This window comes from Amphiura filiformis, chromosome 3 (genome assembly GCF_039555335.1).
Source record: "Amphiura filiformis chromosome 3, Afil_fr2py, whole genome shotgun sequence".
Taxonomy (NCBI): domain Eukaryota; kingdom Metazoa; phylum Echinodermata; class Ophiuroidea; order Amphilepidida; family Amphiuridae; genus Amphiura; species Amphiura filiformis.
The window spans coordinates 54,330,207-54,354,069 of record NC_092630.1 but is presented as its reverse complement, the minus strand read 5'-3'; the positions used below and the strand labels follow the sequence as shown (position 1 = coordinate 54,354,069).

Sequence of the window (23,863 nt, the reverse complement as noted above, 5' to 3'; positions counted from 1 at the left end):
AGGTGTATTCAAGACTTATGCTACACTCGAGCAGAGAAAGTAGTCGCCATTTCCCGACACTTCCCGTGTTTAGCGAATCGAGCGGAGGTGTACTTTGGCAAAGCCTTGGAAATTCCTTGGTGGAATTGATGTCAACCATTCCGTCATGAACGTGAATATTGTTTAGCTTCTACATAACAGGGGGAAACAAACGATTTAAAGGTAAGGCTCGTGTTATCTCGCATTTATATTGGTTTATAATACTATCAATTTATCAATATCATGGATGGATTCATGCATGCATGACTGAGTCACTCTGCACTGACATCTACATCTAAAGAAATACTGGACAGGACCAATTGGTATCGACGTCCAGACTCTGGTGGCATCACAAATGTCTAAAAACAACTCAACTGAGGGTGCATAATCCAAAGGTGCGCATAAAAACAGTGACTGGTGCAGAGTGGCTTAGTTTGATGAGGCTGGGGTTGAATCCACTGGCTCGCCTGTGTACAGCTGAGCTGAGTGTGTCTGTATGTAGCTCCAGACCTTGGTGTTGAACAATTTGCTTGATGTTGACTCATGGATGATGGATGCAGGAAGTATGTTCCACTGGGTGATGGTACGGGGGTAGAAGCTATACTTGTGAGTCATGGTTCTGGCACCGTGGTTGATGTATTGGTTTGGTCTTTGGCTACGGGTTTCTGCCCTGTCAGGAATATCATCAACAGAGATTTACTTCTCGGGGATGGAGAGTGGAAGATCACCTGAGTTAATCTTGTGCAGCATGGTCAGACGTGTTGCTGTTCTTCTGTCTTGAAGTGAAGGCCAATTCAGCTCCTGAAGCATATCGGACACGCTGGCCTTCCGTTGGTAATTCCCTTTCACAAAGCGGGCCGCTTTCCTCTGGACTGATTCAAGGGCTGAAATGTGCTTCTTGTGATAAGGGTCCCATGCTGTACACGAATACTCCAAGATCGGTCTTACTAGAGAAGTGTATGCCTGCTGCTTGATATTCTCTGGACATTTGTGGAGGTTGCGTTGAAGGAAGTTGAGTATACATGTATTGACTGACTCAGAGTCAGTTGCTCTGCACTCAGCTCAGGCTCATCTGACTTGCAATGCAATGGCATTCATGCATTTGGCATTGCCATGATTTTGCACTCACACAATCACATTGGCTGCACTCACTGTGTGATACTGTGTCCAGTGTTCGAAATAAGCACTTATCCTCTTGTCCTCTTGTCCAAAAATCACTGGGGACAACCATATTGAGCTATGTACTTATCCCCTGGACAACCACTATATTTTACCTCCAAAAGTATGACACATTTTGGGGACAACCAAAATGTAGTGAGGACAAGCAGAATTTATGCTTTAGTTATCCTCGGGACAACCTCCATATTTTCCTTATTTCGGACACTGACTGTGTCTGTGATAGCCTTGCCCTTGCAGTATGCAGCTACATGGTGTTGGATGACTCAAGTTTTCAACCACGCAATTAACCTTGGAGAAATTTAAAGCGTCCCTAAGCAACTAATTTGCTCGTCGGCACCCCGCGGCGTCATGGAACAAATTTTGTTCTGTTGCCGTGTAACCCAATGAAGATGAAGAAGATGAAGTTCATGATGAGACTGAGTCCCATTTCATGCATTTTTCAAGGACTCTGAGTGGGACTCAAAACCGTGAGAACAGAAAAGACTCGAACTCGCCTCGGGCATGGCAGTAAAAATGATTCGCTAGATGACTCAGCTTGAGACTGAGAGTCCTCTTTCGACTCTCGAGTCATGCAAAATGTGACATTTTTAATAGGCCTTTTATAATAATATTTGAATATAAAATTTGTGTTGAGTTGAGGTTTCTTAAGGTGGCTGTGTACTCTCAGACATGCATGTAGTAAAAGTGCAATAACTTTGTAATTATTTCATAAAACATATAAAAGTATACATTTTTATGAAGGCAAGACATCAATAAATCTTAATATAAATACAGATTTGGGGTAAAACAACAATTTTGAAGAAAATCACAAAAAGTGAGTTTTTGGCAATATTTGTTAGGTACATCATAACAAAAAACACTCTTTCCAAAATATTTTATTTTGTTTTTAGCTCAATCTTGAGGCTCCATTCCAAAAACGTTTTTTTTTATTTTTTTGATATTGGCCTTATTTTTTGAGATATTGCATCAAAATGAACTTTTTAAAATTCAAGAACGCCTATTTGCACAAAATGATGCCCAAAATCGGAAATAGACCAAAATATAAAAAAATGAGAAAACCGTTTCTTGAGTCGATCATGCTTTTTACGATGATCATATTTGCTTACCAATAGATGCTGTATTTATTGAGTTATCGTAGTACCTAAATCGTCATTTTACCGAGAAAATGAACATTGAAATAATGGCGCGTTGAAGTTTAAAGTGGTCACATTTTGCACTTTCATCGAATCTCACAGGAGAATGCGACAGTTTTCGTTTTTGTAACTATATTACGTGAACATCGGGTAAATCCACAGCCCCTTGAGAAGTTTGAGCGAAATCCATTCATAACTTGATATTTAAATCGGGGGAAAGAACTTGAAAAAACCCACATTTTATCAGCTAAAACAGAGCCATTTGACCACTAGGTTTTTGTGAAATCAGTGCTTCCGTGGTGTTTCCATAAGATGCGGCACGCATGCAGATAAGCGTCGCGTATGCGTGTTGTATTTGTGCGTCAACAAATTGCGCCATACGCAACTTGATGAGTTTTTGCGCGCGTGTACCTTGCTGATTACAACAAAGATTTTCATTCCTTTTCAATTTCAAACACGAGTGGAATAGTGAAATAAAATCCTTAAAATATTGCAGTTGGAGTTTACAAATCTGGATTTTCATTCCTTGTATTTATAAAAAACATAACAAGGTACAAACATATCATAAAAACTCAATTTTGAGAAAGAAACAATGGCTAGAGTACACAGCCGCGTTAATTGGGCAATTACGGAAAGCGGAATTGGCAGGAAATACAAATATAATAAGTGCAAACTAACCTGTCCATAATTTGGCCGTTTTGGCGATTTCTTTTAGTTTTATACCACCCGATCCTCCGAGGTATATTTTAAATAAATAAAATAAGGGGTCAATCCACATCAATTCACCCAATGAATGAAATCTGACCTTCAAGTTTGAGCTCAATCGGACTTGCGGTTCTCCCGCTACAGCCGGCCCATTTTTGCGATTTCTGTGATTGTGAACAATCAATGCTGCATATCATCAGTACCAATCAGGGGTAGCGTTAACCCCGATCGGGGGTGAATGGCTTTAATGCTACCCCTGGTACCAATATTATATCAATATCTCTGTAACCATTTGTCCATTAAATGAGCTGAAATTGGTGTTATTGCATTGGAAAGCTTAATGTCATAAAGAATCCAAATTGTGTCATTTATATTCACAAGTTAAAATTGGGAGCGATTGCCGAATAGGGTGCAACTCGACTAGCCTTATTTATTCAGACTGCTCTACCCCAACCATAACCCTAACCCTAACTCCATAAACGAGGACTGGACTCAAGTCTAGCATGTTGCATCCTATTCGGTAATCGTAGCCTACCTAAAATTGTATACCTTTTGCCCTTACGTTTCTTTGTCTTATGACCTTTTTGACCCTGTGGATCACATGACTCCGAAATTAAAGCGTGTTCAAATTACACCCCCATATATATGTTTTCTAAAATATTTAAAAAATACTGGTATAATTTGTTTTGTTTTCTTACAAGCTTCTCTCAATGTTAAATGCAAAAATGTGATTTTCCATTGGAGCACTCAGTAAAACTCTGGAGTAAACCACAATTTACTGAACTTAGTACTCAATAGTCAGTTTGGAAAGTTGAGTATTGTAGTTTTTACTGTGTGTTTCAATAGGAAATCACAGTTATGCATGACTTTGAGAGAAGCTTAGTACATTGTATTAGGCCTTACATTTGACGAGAATCACTGAATCGATTCTCGTCACATTTGTTGCGAGAATCAATTTCTTTCATTCATGCACTAATTAAATGCAGTACGGTAAGTGAAGCGACTCAGATGGGTTTTAATTCTCGTAAACTGGCATGAAAACTAGGCCCTGCTTGGAGGAAAACAAAAAAATGTTCGGTATGCATGTAATTTGTATGTATGTACTGCCCTCAAATATTTTTTTTTTTTTCGCCAGTTTTGGGGCATACGGTAACTATCAAGTTTTCACATTTTGCTTTTGTAGTTGCCACCTCGCATTTTTTACTGTGTTTGTCTCGCCTTTCTGTGTGTTTACACTGAGCACTCTGTATTTTTACCCGGTATTACCTGGTAACCCTCAATCCGATTTAGGCAACAACCAGCACGTTTTAATGCCTAAAATAAGGGTTGTGGTGTATACCAGAAGTACCGAAAATGTTTTCCTGACCCCCAAGCTGCTTTTCAAGGTCACGATGTAATACATAAAAATGTACAAAAAAGATATTCAATACTCAGCAACCATTAACCATTGTATTTCTACTGGCAGAAATACCGGGTGTCATACCACATGGTCTACCTCATGAGGTGGATCACGGTTGCCGTGGATGTGTGGTGGGGGGTGTGTGACAAATTTGGTTACAGTTTTGGTTAAAGTTTTGATTAAAAATGTTCTCAGATGAACAGTTCAAATCCTATTACAAGGAAACTTGGGTAATAGGTGAAGTATGAAGATCTTAAGGGGGTACTACACCCATTGCATTTTTTTTTGCATTTTTTGCATTTTGTGAAGAAATGAGAAAAAAAAAAAATTTGACAAAAGTAGTATGCAAATGAAGGGCAAATCTCCTCGTTCTATTGGTGGCATCACTATCAATGTAGCTTACATGCTTTTACAGGTAGATGCCAAAAGGTGGTACATCACCGATGTTTTAAATTCACTTCATTTTGGAAAGCTTACTGTCAACGGATTTCTTTAAAATTTTGGATACCTGTTGCTAACGCCTTAGAGAAATAATGTTGATATGTAAAATGGAAATAAGGGTTCTTGATGACTTCATGAACTTGGTGATTTTCAGTGCTCCACACCTATCAACAAACGAACTGGTTAAAATGCTTTCGCCATGCTTTGACGCAGGCTTCACGTTAGTGTGCGTCATTGCGTCCAGACGCGTATTTTACAAATTTGGACGCAAATTCACATGGCTAATCAAGTATTTTGCGTCCATGTCACATGCATTTGGACGCAGACAAAACTTCGAAATTTTATCATTAATTGATGATAAAAATAAGAAATTTGTATTCTTTTATATTTTTAAGATAATAAAAGCCCCAAAATTTTGACCCACCTGCTGAGAATTGAAGTAAATTCTGCAATATCGTGCACTTTTTGCATGCTTTCCGAACGATCGCTGTACAGCTGTGCTGTTTGATCACTCTTGCCTGGGGAAGTCCCGATTAATTTGTTTACAAGCAAGCACGTGCCGCTAACGTGCGGTGTTTATTTAATTATTTATCACAACCTGACAATATTCAATTTTTAATATTTTAAGTTTATTTTCTCATAAATAATCTAGGTTTCCTTTATTAGTATTATTGTTACGATGAATAAAAGCAATTTTAAAGACAAAATCCAAATGATAACCCTTTTTTGTATTATTTGTGGCAGCGTGTGTTTTAGTTTTTGTAGCATCAACTACACGTTAATTTAAAAATAGAAATGCGGAAGTGAAAGTACGAACGAAAATTGCTCAAGATTGACAGACTTTGCTCATGTTTTTGCACCTGTTTTTGACCACGTTTCGGACCAAAACTGACACAGAAATGAGAATTATTATCATTGTGAATGGGGATGGAATATCACGGCGAAAATGCACTTTTATTTTTTTTTTTAACAATCAACATTTGATGAGGTGTAGACCCGGGGTACGTGTGTATCGTCATAATCGTGAATTTCAGATGGACGCACAAAATCTGTCTGGACGCAAGTTTTTGCAACCTCGTCAGCAAACTTGCGTCATTACGGACGCACATTTTTAAAACCTTAACGGGAACCCTGCTTTGACGTATCGAGCTGCTATTTTGAACAGTGGTCCATCTAGTTTTAATATGATGTAAACAGCATGGTAAAGTCCCACATTTGTTTTAAAAACAAAACGCAAACAAAGAAAAATGAGAACAATCATAGAAACATAGTCATGAGGTAGGCTATCATTTGCCAAAGTTTGGGTTTCAAAATGCTTAAAAATATCTTAGAAAGGTATTTTTTTAATGATTTTTTTTTTGAGTTTTGAGGTTATTAAGGGATGTGGTATGAACGTTTGGACAGTATTTATTGTGGGACATTAGAGCACATCAGGCATCAAATAATTTTGATTTTTTGAAATTCGCATTACACATTTTATGGCAAATGATTAAAAATTGATATTTTTGATATTTAACAGTACTCAAAGTAAACTTTATAAATCTGATGATTTATACTTAAAGTGTATGTGGGGTGAAAAGCCGACGATCAATTGAAAATTTTGACCTTTCGTATTGAAGATAATGGATTTTTTTCCCAAAACACCAAAAAAAATTAGGTCTTTTGGGGAAAAAAAATCCATCTTCAATATGAAAGTTCAAAATTTTCAATTTATCGTTGGCTTTTCCTCCCAGCTACATACACTGTAAGAATATATCATTAGATTTATAAAATTTACTTCGAGGACTGTTATATCAAAAATGTGAAAAATATCAAATTTTAATAATTTGTCATAAAATTTGTATTATATCGTGAATTTCAAAAATGAAAATTATTTGATATCAGAAAGACATTCTTCAGTATTCAGAATGCAATTTGATGTCTGATGTGCTCTCGTGTCCCACAAAAAATACTGTTGAAACGCTCAAAACGCTCATTCCAGGTCCTTTAAAAGGAAAAAAAATATAAACACAACCCAAGATTTTCATGCAGATTTTTCTGTCGGCCGGGAAAGGGCAAACAAACTATTTTTTTTCTTGGCCTAAGTGAACACAATTGAAAGATTTCTTACCATATAATATATTATAGTAACTTTTTGACAAATCCAACTCTAGCTGATCGTATATGGGCCGACCAAGCAACGCCTTAACCGTGACCGCTAGGCCACCTTACGCTCCTGGTGAAACAATTCTAAACCTTCCAATTCTTGTATTAAGGAAAGCAACTTCAAAATTGGTTTGGTATATTATTTCATGCTGAACTGTATGACCCCTGTACAAACCAATACGGATTTTGCGAGGGTGTCCCCTTTGACATATGTGAAATGGGTAATTCAATGTAGAAAGCAATGTACATGTTAGGCCCTCAGGTCATATTGCCTAATTGCTAGGTTATGAAGTTACAGTAAAAAATTGATTTGAGAGACACTAAAAATCAAAATATCTGTTTTATACTGTTACGAGTCGTTACAATGACTCAAGGCCAAAACACCCTTGCATAATACAGATATATAGATAACAGAAGTTCTTTCTTATTTGTCTGTTTCACTCTTTTTGCAGATTTTATCACCAGTCAGTCAGTCAGCAATGAAGTACATATAGCTGTTGGGAATAGTTTGTGCATTTAGAAGCAGCATAAAGAACAGTATTCATCTCATCCTTACAAGATGGCGGAAGATTTGCAGAGAATTTTAGAATGTCCTATGTGTTTTGAAATCTACGACTCTTCGCTTCGCTGGCCAAAACTTCTTCCCTGTCAACACACATTTTGTCAGCCATGTTTACAGCTTTTGGACAAAAACCAAAGGATAAATTGCCCACAATGTCGAATCGACCACATTTCGCCTCAAGGTGGATCCAAGCAGCTGCCCAACAACTTCACTATGCTTTCATTAGTCGATCTTCATCGTAAAACAGTGCCTTCACCATCTGCCTCTGATGGAGATGCCCAAGAGCAGGCAAAGATCAATGACACAGTACGCAATGCAATCGCAGGACTTGCACAGAAGCTACAACAAAAGGCATCCGATCTGAGCAAGATTGATAACAAAAGAAAGCAAATTGAAGATAAATTTCTTGGAGTAAAAGCACAGTTGGATGCGGCCTTTGATTCATGAACAAAAGAGTTGCAGACACGAAGAGAAATGCTCATAAAACAACTGGCATCAGTACGCCAAGAAGAGCTCAATTTCTTGGAAGGGCAGAAAGCAAGTGCAACTCAGTACTTGCAGAAGTTCCAACAAGATTTTGGCGGGATGAGAGAAAGCTTGCTTGCTCAGCAGCGACTTCCAAATGAGATGGAATTAAACAATCTATTAACTATGTGCAGGGGATACATGCAACAAATTGATAAATATGCCCTGAATCTTGATCAGAAGGATCATAAAGTTGCCTTTGTAGACCCAACAAAACAACAACTGGCAATCAGCATTAATGGCTACGGGTGCATCAATATTAACTCCAGCAGTAGTGGAGGATCTAGTGATGTTATGAACACTACAGGCCAAACTTTGTCAACTAATGTGTCAAATTTGCATATTTCAAATCAGAACCTCCCATCACAATCCTTGCGATCCAACATGTCTGCACCAAACTTACTAACGTCCACAACTTCTGCGGGTACATCTTCTAATCTATTAGTTACTCCAAACAATAATTTAAACAGATCATCATCAGGACCAAATTTCAATGGGCAACCAGGGTCATCTCAATACATGTATCCTCCTTCTCCAAGAAGCATAATGCTGCAGATACAGAACCAAAGTGCACAAAGAGCAGGTCAACTTAATCATCAAGGTGGTGGTGGTGCAGCGCCTTCATCGGCTACTGGGTGGAATTCATCATCATCGTCAGCAGCACCTGCCGCCCAAGTTAGAGGCACAAGCCCATCTGCAACACCACATTCCAGTCGGTCTGTATCTCCAAATCCAACTGTTTCTAGTATGAATAATGAGAACTCAGGGGATCGTCGAAAAAAAAGTTTAAATCCTTTCCTACAAGAATCTCCCGTCAGTCTTTCCCAATCACAAGCAATACCAAGTCTTTCTTCTCCCACTACTACACCATCAGGTAGTATAGGTTCGTCAGTTGCCCCCATTCGTGGACATAGTCCTTTACCTAACAGACCCCAGGTGTCTGTCAAACCCCAGGTGTCTGCCAAACCCCAGGTGTCTGCCAAACCCCAGGTGTCTGTAGGTGGTGCTGCTATTCCTACACAACCTGCATCGCGACCAGCAGTAGTAAATAGAACAAGACATGCATCTTTAGATCTGCCTACAAGACCTCCACAGCAGTTTGTAGACCAAATGTCTCGTATATCAGAATTCAATACTTCAAATTCCAATGCAAGACATGGATCAGTGGATTCTGGTACTTCATCTTTCATGGATCCTCCCTTAGATTCACCACCTCCTCTCCCACCGAGAAAAGGTGCCAAAGCTAGCAGTCAACGTGGTGCTTCGGGCAGTTCAAGTAGTTCCACAAAGCAGTGGGTTCAATTTGATACATTACGCGCAAATACATCTCCCACCAAATCGCAGTCAGTTAAAGTTATAGGCTCGGGCTGGTTTGGTGGTGGATTCTTTGAAAAGCCAGTCGGTGCAGTTTCTTTGCCCAATAACCTGATCGCAGCATTGGACGAACGTAATCACTGTGTTCTTATCGTATCATCAGAAGCAGGGGAACTGGTGCGAACTCTAGGTGCTAAAGGAAATGGTGCTGGGCAATTTCAATTCCCTCGTGGAATCTGCACCAATACTGCAGGACATATTATAGTATCAGATTGGTTCAACAATCGCATTCAGCTATGGGAGCCATCTGGTAAATTTGTTCGTCAATTTGGTGTTAGAGGACACGCTGAAGAGAATCTCAACGGACCAGTAGGAGTTGCATGTGATCAATCTGATAACATCTATGTTTGTGACTATAACAATCATTGTGTTAAAGTATTCAATGCTGCCGGTGGATTCATGAGGCAGATAGGTAAACATGGTCAAGGTGATGGACAGTTTCAGTCGCCTTCCCACATCGTCATTTCACCAGGTGGAGAACTTCTAATTACAGATACCGGTAAACACTGTGTTCAAGTATTTACCAAACAAGGCACATTTCTCTATGCAGTAGGACAGTGGGGTACAGGGTCAGGACAGCTGAATTGTCCTACAGGTATCACCATTGATCATCAAGGGTACTTATATGTTGCCAACAGTGGTAATCATCGGGTGGAAGTCTTCAATCCATCTGGGTCATTCTCAATGTCATTAGGAACACAGGGTAAAGAAGAGGGCCAGTTTGATGAGCCACTAGGTGTTGCATCTACTGAGGATGGAGGACTCATTGTGTGTGATTCGGGAAACAAGAGGCTGCAGATTTTATGGCCTTAGTTGGTAAATAATTGGTAAATAAACTATGTACATTAATTAATATTTGTATGTACTTGTACATGTACATGTAGGCTACATCGGCTTGTACAGGTAGTTTGTCAGGTGCTTTTTAACATACATTGTAGAGCTGAAGTGAATGCACTTTTGAATTTTGGCCTATGCTAGAAAATGTTCACTTAAGGGCTGGGGTATGAATGTTTGGACAGTATTTATTTTGGGACATCAGAGCACATCAGACATATCGAATTGCATTCTGAATCTGAAGAATGTCATTCTGATATCAAATAATTTTGATTTTTGAAATTCGCAATTTAATACACATTTTATGGCAAATCATTAAAATTGATATTTTGATATTTAACAGTACTTGAAGTAAACTTTATAAATCTGATGATTTATACTTAAAGTGTATGTAGGTGGGATGAAAAGCCGACGATCAATTGAAAATTTTGACCTTTCGTATTGAAGATGTGGATTTTTTTTTTCCAAAACACAAAAAAATTAGGTCTTTTTGGGAAAAAAATCCATATCTTCAATATGAAAGGTCAAAATTTTCAATTGACTGTCGGCTTTTCTTCCTAGCTACATACACTTTAAGAATATATGATTAGATTTATATAATTTACTTAGAGGACTGTTATATATCAAAATTTAAAAATATCAAATTTTTATAATTTGTCATAAAATTTGTATTATATTGTGATTTTCAAAAATGAAAATTATTTGATATCAGAAAGACATGCTTCAGATTCAGAATGCAACTGACAGGTCCAAGGTGCTCTCATGTCCCACAAAAAATACTGTCGAAACACAATAAACGCTCATTTTAGATCCTTGTATTGCTAGATCAATGTTATAACTTTCTTTTATCATCAAAAGTGGTGAAATGTAAAGCCATGATTTCTCCGTGATACGGAAAAGGGAAAAATTCACAGAATTCGGGGTTTGCTCACGGAAATTTGAAAAAGCCACAAAGTAGTGAAAAACTGTGCAAAATGTCTACCTTTTGTGTTGATTTGCAAAATAAAACAAAGAAAAGTGATTAATATTTAGCAGTAATCAACCATTACACAATCCATTCTAGCATTAATTCTAGGCCTTCGATGCCAGATTCTGGCCATACAACAGTAAAAGATAAGACAAAATACACTTTTAAAACATATTTGTTTTAACTTTTTAGTGCTTTATTGTGGAAAACGGAAAATCACGGAAATCATCCAATTTGTAACACAGAGAAATCATGGCTTTAGTGAAATGTGTCTGCCCCAACATTGTTTATAGGGGAAAGGAGGGTGCAAGCAAGCAAGTACATGTATTTATGAAGAGAAATAACATCTCTACAAAAAAGGGACATAAATGAGCTTTAGCTCCATTTGCAGTCAATTTGCAGAAAAATTAAATCTGTTTGATAGTTGTTTTTAAATGCCATGCAGAGCCCATACACTAAATGACAGTCAACAGATGTAGTCATTATACTGATATGACCATATTTTCACACAAAGCAAGAAGTATTACTGTTATTGCATTAAAATTACATGTAATATTTTAACTCATTATAAAAACCTGTTAATAAAAGTTATAACGTGACCAACAAAACAGCAGCCTACATGTATATTGAAGTGAGTGCAACAATGTACATTTTCAGATGGTATTTACCATGAAGTAACTTTTTATTTTTGAATCATAATATTCATGTACGGTATTTAAATATTTTAATTGTTTGTGTTTACACGTAGAATACCAAGGGCAGTGATTGACTGATTTTTTTTTTGATTCCATAAATAGCAGGGCAATGTCGTGAATGTCATATGGGATGTCATCATACAGGAAATTGATCACTATCACTTAATGGTTATTTTCATACTTATATTAGGGAAACATTAATTTTGAATGCAGATTTCTTTCACAAATTAGCAGCACTTGTACAAAGATTGATGCAAGATGTTGTAAGTTGTAAAAATAAATGATATGTGTGATCCCGTGAAGATAGGAATGATTCCTTTTGAATAGGAAATGTGCAATGCTTAGGAAATTATTAAGATGGTTTAGTATCACTAGTGTCAAGTACATGTACACAAGTTCAACATAATCAATTTGTTACAAACTATATTCATTTGATCCAGGATTCTTTTCAAGTCCTTGGAATATTTTTTTCTAGGGGGGGTAGGGCAAGAGGAATCTCCCAATATTTTACCCCCCTTCATGGGAAAAATGTCCACTTTTGCAGCAATTTTGTGCAAAGTGTATTGATTTTTCCCCCCTGAAATTCTTTTTTCGAAGTTAACACGGTGCAAAATTCAAAATTGCTCAAATTGAGGTAGAACCAATTGATTATTCATCTGGTAATACATTGTAAGGGTTCAAAAAATATAATTTGACTTGTCTACGACTTATTAGTCTGGACTTATTAGTGTAAAGGTCCGAAGGTCACCATTTGGGCTCTGTATGGGTCAAAACGGAAAATTTCCTCCAATTTTGATGGAAATAGTCTCAATTTGTTTATCATGACATAGCAACCAAAAATGAACAGTTTGCACTATGCAGGGTATTTTGTTACCAAGGAAAAACAACAAAATAGGTCACAATCAATAGGACTGAATGGGTACTGATCCATTACTCAGTGTTTTACGTAGGTAACAAAATGTCATGCATAATGCAAACTATTCTTTTTTTGGATAATAACGAGACAATTTGAGACCATTTTCATCAAAATCTGAGGATATTTTATGTTTTGACATGACTATTGTGGAGCCAAAATGTTGACCTTTCAACCTTTTTGATAAAAACTTGAGACTGATACGTCGTAGATATATCAAAGTGTATATTTTTTTTAATCCTCATGAATAGGTTTTAACCAAATCGGAACAATATTGAATTTTGACCCCGGTGTAAACTTTGACCCTAGATATCTCGGAATGCCCAAGATTCTTATTCTGTATACATTTATGTACCTCAGACATCAACATAAAAGCCAAATAATGTTAGTCATACCTAACTTTATACTCACAATCAAGTTCTACCTGGCTAAAAGGTTTGTTTCGGAACACCATGTGTGTGTACATACAGTGTAGCTTTTAAAATTAACGTTTTTGAAGTTTTGGGAGATGATTTATTTTAGTTATCAGAAAATAATACAAATCTTTAAACAACTAAGCAGTAAAGAAAAGTGGCCCAAAAGACCAAAAAAATAAGTGCATTTTCCATATATTGCCTTTTTCAACTATAAAATAAGTTGCACTGGTACCACTTTTCCCAATTTTTGTTGAATCTTATATTTCTCATCAAATTGTATAGTGTATTTATATCCCTTGTATACTATAAATATACATGTTATACACAGGCGCACGGTGTCCAGATCATCATAGTATCTATAGAGCTACATGTATCTATAGAGCTATTCACCGTTCGGTTAATTTTGACATGGTATCAACAGCTGATTAAAATTTAGGTTAATTAACTCTATCTTATTCTGTTGGTTGGGATTGTTGTCATAACATGGCTATTCCAGTGACTAAGGTTGCTGCTATGGTGAATGAGGAAGTTTTAGAATTTGAAACGGCATGCAGCCTAATCTTTTCATGAAAAAGTTCCAGCTTAGAAAACATTGTCCTATATTACAATGTATATTCTCTCAATTTCTGGTCAAAAATGTTTATTCATTTATGTCAATCTAAAATGAATTAAAATAAAAAACTGTAATTTCCCTATACACTCCAAAGTAGTGAGTTACTTTCTCATTGGATTTGACTAGCTCAATGTTTGAAATCCCGGGTTTGAAATACTCCAATGCAAAGTTTCACTCCAGGTTGGGTGAGATCCAGATAGTCAGTGCAAAAGCCTTTATTAGTGTGTCACAGACAGAATAATTATATTGTTCACCCATCGTGCCAACCATAAATAATGGCCATTGAGTGCCAATGAAAATGGGGAACAATTTAAAAAAAAAAAAACCTTGCTTCTTGCTTTGTGTTTTATACTATAATATCCCGGGTATAATATACACATCGTACATGGATATCTACATGTAGATTATACATTTACATCAAGGATATGGTATTTAGGTTTTATAGTGTTAAGGGCAAAATTATTTTATAAATACACAAAATATCAAATAAGGTCAGTAAATGTTTTTTGTCTAGATTCTAAACCATAATGTGTCTTTTGGTTCACCCAATTGTCCCATCCGTTAAGGTCTTTCGTTTTTAACATTGTGTCTTGTAAGTTGTAAAATGTCCTTACTTCATAAAGCTTAGTATAGACTTATACTATGTCAAGATTTGTATTTAACCGGCGGAGAGAAAAATGTAAGCATATATCGGTATGTACATTGTAGGTCTTGGAAACAATAATTTTGAACAAGGGGGTGTACTGCCAAAAGGGTATGTGCAAAATACTAGGACAAAATGAATCCCATTAAAGCATTTAAATGGCAAATTTTTGCCTGGGCATTCATCCCAGTAATGTAACTCTGGAAGTGGGATGACTTTCAAATTTTTCCGATATGCCACTGTAGCCTACAAATGTATGTAAGCAGCCCAAAATCTGTCCAATTTTGGTGCTGGGTTGTGTTTGTTGTTTGTTTTGTTATATTATACAGGGGTGGTTATAAATACCCACCATTTAGCAGAGATGTTCACTTTTTTTAAACAAATACTTTCTTTCTTCATATTTTGGCACATGCAAAAGGGGGGGGGGGCAAAAGAATTTTGGTGGCTAAGAGAGGATTTTCAGCAGGCCCAGAGATAGAAATATGGTGGGGAGCAATTTTGGCATGCCATTTTAAAATTTTACCCCCTGGCTTGTATTATTCAATATTGCACAGCCCCTTAGAATTCAAAACCTCTCATGTATCCATGTAAACTAAAACTGACCAAAAAAGAGGCTCAACAAGTTTTCTACATAACGTGTTTCACAATGTCAACAATTTTGAAATAACAGGGTTTGTTTACTATTGGTACATGTACTGTCTGTACATTACATATGTATACCATTATCACATTGAATTTTAATGATGTTGTCATTGATTGTTGTGTTATTTCTAAATCAAATGCTATGCATTTAATAGTATCCACCCTCGGAAATCTCAAATGTTTATTTTACTAATATAGATCTTATTATAAATAATGTCATATTCCAAGTAGATCTGAATTCCAGTTTGACTTTGTCCACTGCCTGTACAGAATAACCAGTCAGCTGTTTTGATACTAATCTAGTTTTTGCTACTTACCTTCGACATCACTTCTGATATTTTTTATACTTATACCATTTTCACATTTGAATAGATAGAAAATGAAAATTACATGCTAAATGCATAATTATATTAGTATTACAATCAAGATATATACATGTATATGTGTGTCATATATTTAGAGGCTATTGTACAGTATTGGTAGCAGCATCAGTAGATGTATGTGTTGATGTATTATTGTCATTCATTATCAAAGTAATAATCATACATACTTATTGATATTATTGTATTATTAAAATGGTGCATACTATTGTACAATTATGTGTCTTCAAGATATTGTTCATTGTATATCAAAAATTAAGATCATTTTGAAGTTGTCGGCTTAGTTACCAGTATGCAGTGTATTTCAAATATATGTAGTTTGCAGCCATGCACCATTCACTTTCACTTATGGTTAAAACCATTGGCTAAGTTGTAAGTGTATGTAGGTAGTTATTATTTGCTTATTTAGTGCCAATACATACATAATGTTTAAAACAATGTACCAAATACTAGTGACAAAACGTTTTTGTAAATTGTTAAAAATTATATCCAATTCCAATATATTTTCTACATGTTAACAGTAATTATATTATTGATTTTATAAAGAAATATTATTTTGTGGCAATTTTTTTTTGTCAATTGAAAAATGTAATTTTTCACCACTTAGTCATTGCTACATATTATAGCCCATTTTTCACCCCCCCCCCAAGAATTTATCATCCCCATGGTGTTGATATTTTCCCTTTGCCGAATGTTGGCTTTCATTGTTCAGTTATAAATACCAATAATTATGTATTGTCTTTGCAATTAACAAAAGTGTTTATGACTGCAGGAAACATTTCATTTGAATGAATTCAGCATGACTAACTCTATACACTGTGTCATGCAGATATGTGAATGCAACTCACTCCTGATTGGTTGGGATTTCTGATAAAGTATTTTGATTGGTTGGATCAGTATTTTCACCCGCCCCCTTTGACATGCTATCACATACTGTTCTGTGTTCATTCAAATGAAATTTGTAATATTGTAAGCTTTGTGATTTATTGTATTTATCCACTTAATGCATCAACAAAATTTTAAAACTTTTTTTTTTGTCTGTGAGATGACCTTTTTGACAAGAATAGACTTCCTGTTCATCTCCCAAGGAGGTATCACTCTTGTCAAGATACAGAATTTTATTGAGATTTATGATGAGATTTTTGTGTGGTGAATTTTGGGAAAAAACAGGGGAATAAATTCAATTCACTCAATCGCAGAAAGGGGGCAAATTTACTAATGCACACAGAGGCTTTGACAACTATTGAATTAAGATGGTCTTATGATAGTTACAAAAATGTACAGTAATGGATGTGATTATTAATTGGTTTGGGTTTTTTGTTTTGTTTTTAGTTTTACTTGTAATAACCTACATGGTGGGATAATATGCCTTAACCAACCAAGTCTTTGAATTTTCAAGAAAATATTATATTAAGTTATTCCTAAATGTATGACAGCAATAAATGATAAGCCAATTCATGACAATATGCAGGGCATATCAGTGATAAAGCAAGTTAAATAATTAACTGTATATAATTACTAACACCATTTTTCTTTTTAATTACTAACATCATTTTCCTTTTTCTTGCCCCATATGTTATTAATGTGGCAAAGCAATAGTTAATTTAAAAATGATATTAATATGAGTTTGCACACTAACCATTACATACTACAGTCTATAGCCTTGGTAAATAGGAAATAGAACACTGTAATAAATGTAATTGTTTGTAATGCATGGGCGTACAGTATTATATTATACACAATATGTGTGTATAATTTGCTGCTGGAAGTTCTGGCCAGGGGTCCTGTTAGGGTTTCGGGTCATCAGCTGGTCAGAGAGAGAGAGAGAGTAAATTGTCTAGAAAATGTCTACTACATGTATATTATCTACATGTGTGAAAGAGAACATATTTTTTCTTTCAATAATATAATATTTAAAAAGAATATAATCTCCGTTTTCCTCTCCCTTAATTTTAAAATACATAAATTAGGGACTGTCAATAAGTTCATTATACATATTGGTTATATTATTTCTGCAGTCCAGCGTGCCAACTGTCTTCGCAAATGTGACAGGTTGTTGGTTATGGATGGATAAACCCCTGAAGGACAGTGCATTAAAATGAACACTGCTCAGTACAAGTACTTCTCTGGGTCAGTAAGATTGTGATCAAAGTTGTGTTGTGTATGCCATAATCCCGAGGGTTTATATGAGACCCGGGATATGAGACTGAATATACCTAGAGCAAAGTAATTGAGACTAAGGATTAAAACAGGAAATGTATATTGGTGCATATTTGAATATAATTATGTTATATTTGCGGAAATATTTTGAGCAATTTGATGCAATTGAGGAAAGTTGAGGTACCGTACACATGATTATTGTGATAAAATGATGCCACTCTTTGTTTTAAAAAAATCCAAAGTTTCCATTGTGGAGATACCAGTGTTGTATTTAATTCCCCATCATTTACCAACATAAATCAACCCTCTTACCTTAAAAAAAGTCTTGGTAAAACTACTTTCATTGCCAACATACGGTACATTTTCAATTTCTCAAATTTTGTGAATGGCCCAAAATCATTATATTACTTATCAATGCCACCTAAGTGTACCAACCAGAGCTCTGTGCACCATCCTCATTATGACTTATATAACATTATATTCCTCTCCACAAATGTTCACTGAAATGAAAAAGATGACCTTTTAACATACCTTGCATTACATTTTAAATTTTGTCACAGTACTGTGTAACATGTTTGACAGATGTGTGTTCTTGTATCTGAAATTAGTTAGATAGGTTATGGGAGACAGGTTAATGAAATAATGAAACCGAGCAGGGCCTAATGAATGCCCAGCATACCAATATTCTTTGGCCAAATACAAAGTAAGAAAAAAAGCTATGAAGTTTGTAAGTATGAAACATTAATCACACAATTTCTGTGCCAATGGGTTATTCCAGTTGAAATCTATATACCCCCTATGAAAGACATGAGCTCATAATCTCCCACACAGGGCTCGTGTAGATTTCAGTGGAGCCCCCATCCTAACCCCATATGAAATTCACACTCCCTGTGTGGGAGGTTAAGGACACATTTTCTATAGGGGTGTATGGATGGATTCAACAGGGCAGTGCATACTTCAAATTTTAGAAGACTTCTGTATGCTGAAAGGTGCAAATTACTGTTTATTAAAAAATCTTTTTTGAATCAGTTCTTTTCATTTTAAATATTTCATTCGTACATATTATAATATCAATTTGTTAAAATACTAAGGTACCATCATGTATTCCTGAAAGTATTATATCTTACATACATGCACATTATTGTTATGTTATTAATATATTTATAGGTCACACGGGTGTAGGGCTGCATATGGTTTAATACTAATGAGCATTTTAAGGATCAGATACCCATCTGGTATGCTTAATGACAGACTTATCTGTGCCTTCTAATAAATCACTCAAGTGTTTCTAGTCGTTAGATGCATTTCAAGGCAAAGCTTTATGCTGCCTCAAATAAATTACATAATGGTAGTAAACCTATGTACACTATAATTAAGAAGCAACTGATAAACACATTTTAGGGGATCCAGATATTCTGAACTATTTGTAATTTTATGACCAATGTAAAATAATGAATCAATGAAAACAAAGGCATGTTGTCACCCGTATCGTCTCTTGGGGATAACATTTGGTGTGGTCCTATCCCGGGAGCCTATAACACTATCTGCAGCCTCGGCACAAACACTGGTGGTTCTTTTTATCAAAAGGTGATCGGATTTTATCGGTACATATACTAATGGGAAACAGTATGTGGTGCATTGTTTTAAAGGGTACCTTTCAGCAGTGAAATGCTGTCGTTGCACATCGGCAGGCCACTGATAGAGCTAAATTAACCTGGTTAAATTAGAGGACCACACTAATTATTGTCCTATTTAGCTTCAATTATTTACATCTGCTTGACAATGGCATATATACTCTGCCTGAGTGGAATGATTTATAATATGGAATTTGTGGCAACTATTGTTCACATCAGTTTAATTGTGATAATGTTGAAAATCGTTAATATTGTCTGCTTTAACATTATAAAAAATTATGTTGATAATGGGTAAAACTTGCATAAACATGGTGCAGATGTTTCTGTATTATCAATTATGGTGTATAATTAATATATATATGTGTGTTAAAAAATGCTGTAATAATGGGCACCTTTCTGCTGCTAAGCGATATATATCACATGTTATGAAATAACAAAGCGAGTGACAAGAAGTTGAATGAACTCTCAGTTCTTTCTGAGACACTGTACAACATTTAATTTTGAGCCAAATAGTTACAATTAACCAAAGCAATATTCCACATTTACAGGGCTAAAAGGAAGTAGATGCCTCACAATTCCATAATAGCTATTAGCCCATATTTTATACGAAAGGTACTTGCTATAAACTACATGTATACATGAAGTTTGCCTTCCCCATCCTATTTGAATATGTAAATAGATTCCTGTGTGTCTCACTAATGCCTAAATTCAATTCTCAAATATTCATAGTTTGTGTAATTTTGGCCACTTATTTCATAAAAACGATTTTTTGCCCCTTTTATCCCTGTAATGCCAAAAACATTTTTGCTTAATAACCATGAATTTGTTATTTGTAAGGTCCTGTACCTATAATTATTCTCTTTTGTGGACACACAAAAGGACAAATGGTTTTGATTCCTTTGAGCAGCGTTGGCCATAGCCGGTATCGCGGAGCAAAATGCTACTCAATTTTGATCACTTTGCTACACAATTACCAAATGTGTAGCAATTTTATGCCATAGACTTATACAATGAAGTGTGCAAATGTAACAAAAATTAAGTAGTGCAAGCTGATAATGCTACGCATAAAAATATCTTGCGTCCAAAGCTGCCTTTGAGCAACACTAGTTGTTCAAACTCGTCAAATATGATTTTGTTTAATTTGCCTATTTTCTAGTTAAACTGATTGAAACCAGACCTGAAGGGCAATATCATTATCTTCAAAATAAATCCTACATGTATTTTCACACAATAGTAGCTTGATCGATAACCACGGTTAATCATGAAATGTACTCCTGTATTTTTTCAGTTACTATAAGCAATCTTACTGTTAGTATTATGTAACAATAATTATTACTGTATCTTTATACAAGGTAAATATTACAAGTGTCCAGTAACTACTTGTTGAACTGTAGCATTATATGACAATAAAGTTGTATTAAAACATCTTCATACTATCTATCATGTGCAATGTGGTATATCTTTTGTTCTTGCTACAGAGCTATTTTAATTTAAAATTAAAGAGAAGTACTGCATGTTCCTGTCATGTGATATTTGAAACACAAAGATCTGGTTCACACTGAGGGAAACTATAATTATTTTGAATACCTGAATACAAAACCCACCCAAGTCCATACTTAGGCCAAATTGAGTTCAGGGGTGGGGTATGAGCGTTTTGACAGTATTTTTGTGGGACATGAGAGCACATCAGACATATCGAATCACATTCAGAATACGAAGAATGTCCTAATATCAAATAATTTTGATTTTTTGAAATTTGCGATATAATGCACATTTTATGGCAAATGATTAAAAATTGATATTTTTGATATTTAACAGTCCTCGAAGTAAACTTTAAAAATCTAATGATATGTACTTAAAGTGTATGTAGCTGGAATGAAAAGCCGACGATCAATTGAAAATTTTGACCTTTCGTATTAAAGATATGGATTTTTTTCCCAAAAACACCAAAAAAATTTAGGTCTTTTGGGGAAAAAAATGTATATCTCCAATGGCAATATGAAAGGTCAAAATCCCAGCTACCATACAATTTAAGTACATATCTTTAGATTTATAAAGTTTACTTCGAGGACTGTTATAATTTGTCATAAAATTTGTATTATATCGCGAATCGCAAAAAAATCCAAATTTTGATATCTATCAGGACATTCCTCGTATTCAGAATGCAATTCGATAGTTCTGGTGTACTTTCAGCTCCCACAAAAAATATGTGAAAACATCGCTGAACGTTAATATCAGATCCCTTAAGAATGGGAATCTGTTGCTTATACATAGGCCTATCAATCATGAATGAAATTTTAATCCAAATCCACCCACTATGCACCTATTGAGCATTGAAGCATTTATGATACACATTTTGTTTTTGTTTTCTTAAAATCACTTTACATGGACTTAGGTGGGTTTTGTATTCGGGTATTCAATTATTTGGATTGATAATCCCAGGTATGTGTTCATGTTGTTGTTTTTTGATAATCCCAGGTTTGTGGGGTTTTTTTTTGTCTGTCCGTAATTGACACTGAGCATCTGCAGCAAAAATGTGGCTGGCCTATATAGCCCTTGTTCCTGATTTTGGAGCAGAAATTTGTTCAGGATCAAAACAAATCTTGTGTAAAAATAAAGTTTTCCCATGGATCCACATGGTTTACCTGAAGTGGGTTGTAGAGTGAAATAGTGGGACAATGGTTTTCAGTGTGTGACCTTGATGCATCCAAGCGAAACAATTTGTGTCCCATTGAAGTGTTGTCATATGATATCAGTCATATTATATAGTTGGTAAAAACTAGGTTGTTTATTTGTCCACTCCTGCTGACCTTTATCTTGGAAAGTTATTTCTGTACAAAATAATGCTAATTTACAAAGTGAAAAAATATGTGGTTTTTTTTTTATTATTATTTATTTTCTTATATTCCAAATTGTAACACAACATTTTTTAAAGTTTAAATTTGAGTAGGGAAATATCCCATGTCACACAATTTAGCCTTTTTATTAAGCTTATGCAGGATTTGGATGATATTGGTCATAATTGTAACCTATCTGACCCTCCATCAAATGTAAAAGCTTCAGCATTTTCACAGAAAATGACACTTCACACAAAATATAACAATGAGATGGGTGTTAACTTAAATTGAGGTTTATTATTTTAATATATAAACTTGAGTACAAATCCAAACATGTTCATTCAGTGCCAAATAACTTTGGTTCACTATTTTAAGGGATCCAAAATGGCGTTTATTGCGTTTCGACAGTATTTTTTGTGGGACATGAGAGCACCTCAGACCTATCGATTGCATTCTGAATCTGAAGCATGTCTTTCTGATATCAAATAATTTTCATTTTTAAAAATTACAAATTTTATGACAAATTATAAAAATTTGATATTTTTCAAATTTTTGATATATAACAGTCCTCGAAGTAAATTATATAAATCTAATGTTATATTCTTAAAGTGTATGTAGCAGGGAGGAAAAGCCGACGGTCAATTGAAAATTTTGACCTTTCATATTGAAGATATGGATTTTTTCCCAAAAAGACCTAATTTTTTTGGGTGTTTTGGGAAAAAAATCCATATCTTCAATACGAAAGTTCAAAATTTTCAATTGATCGTCGGCTTTTCATCCCACCCACATACACTTTAAGTATAAATCATCAGATTTATAAAGTTTACTTCAAGTACTGTTAAATATCAAAAATATCAATTTTAATGATTTGCCATAAGATATGTATTAAATTGCTAATTTCAAAAATCAAAATTATTTGATATCAGAATGACATTCTTCGTATTCAGAATGCAATTCGATATGTCTGATGTGCTCTAATGTCCCAAAATAAATACTGTCCAAACGTTCATACCCCAGCCCTTAAGCAAAATGCCACAAAATGGTCAACTCGATGACTTATCTAAAATCTGCATCTTTTATTGTATTTTCCAACTGATCAGAAAGTAAATACCAATCTTTATTGTAGATTTAAATAGAGTAAACAAGTACAAGTCAGAACGAAGGCTTATCAAAGAACTAGGTCTCAAAGCTGCCAGTGTGCATTTTCGTCTCGTACCGTAAACGTTCGCCTAGTGGCGCTATGGGCTGCTTGACATAACTGGAGTTTTAGACACAAACTAAAAGTGCCCTCCCATAAAAAATCCCACCAGTAAATAAGGGCACATACCCTTAATTCTTGTTGGGATTTTTATAGGAAGGAGCTCTCTATTTGTACATGAAATTTACCCCAAGGCAAAGGACCCAGGGTGCACCCCTAGGGGAACGTTTTCGGTTCTTCCCCCCCCCCCCCCCTTAATTTTGTTGGTACAAATTTATTTGTACAATTATGTTTTAAAAGCATTGCTTTATATTTAAAGTGAAAATATTTCATTATGTGTGCAAGAATTTTTACACTGTTTCAAAAAATGCGATCTACATCAGGAATTAAAAATCTTTGTAAGCTTTTGAGACATTTAGTTTTTTGGTGTTTTTTTTTCACCTTAAAACC

At 35.3% G+C, this 23,863-nt stretch overlaps 1 protein-coding gene across 1 annotated transcript; it reads left to right on the top strand.

Annotated features, from left to right (window-relative positions):
- On the top strand, nt 1-10,516 carry LOC140148749 (uncharacterized). The gene is given in 2 exon segments (XM_072170797.1): nt 1-201; nt 7,473-10,516. A coding segment is annotated over 1 exon segment (2,715 nt). The 5' UTR covers nt 1-201; nt 7,473-7,579; the 3' UTR covers nt 10,295-10,516.
- The last annotated feature ends 13,347 nt before the right edge of the window (nt 10,517-23,863 follow it).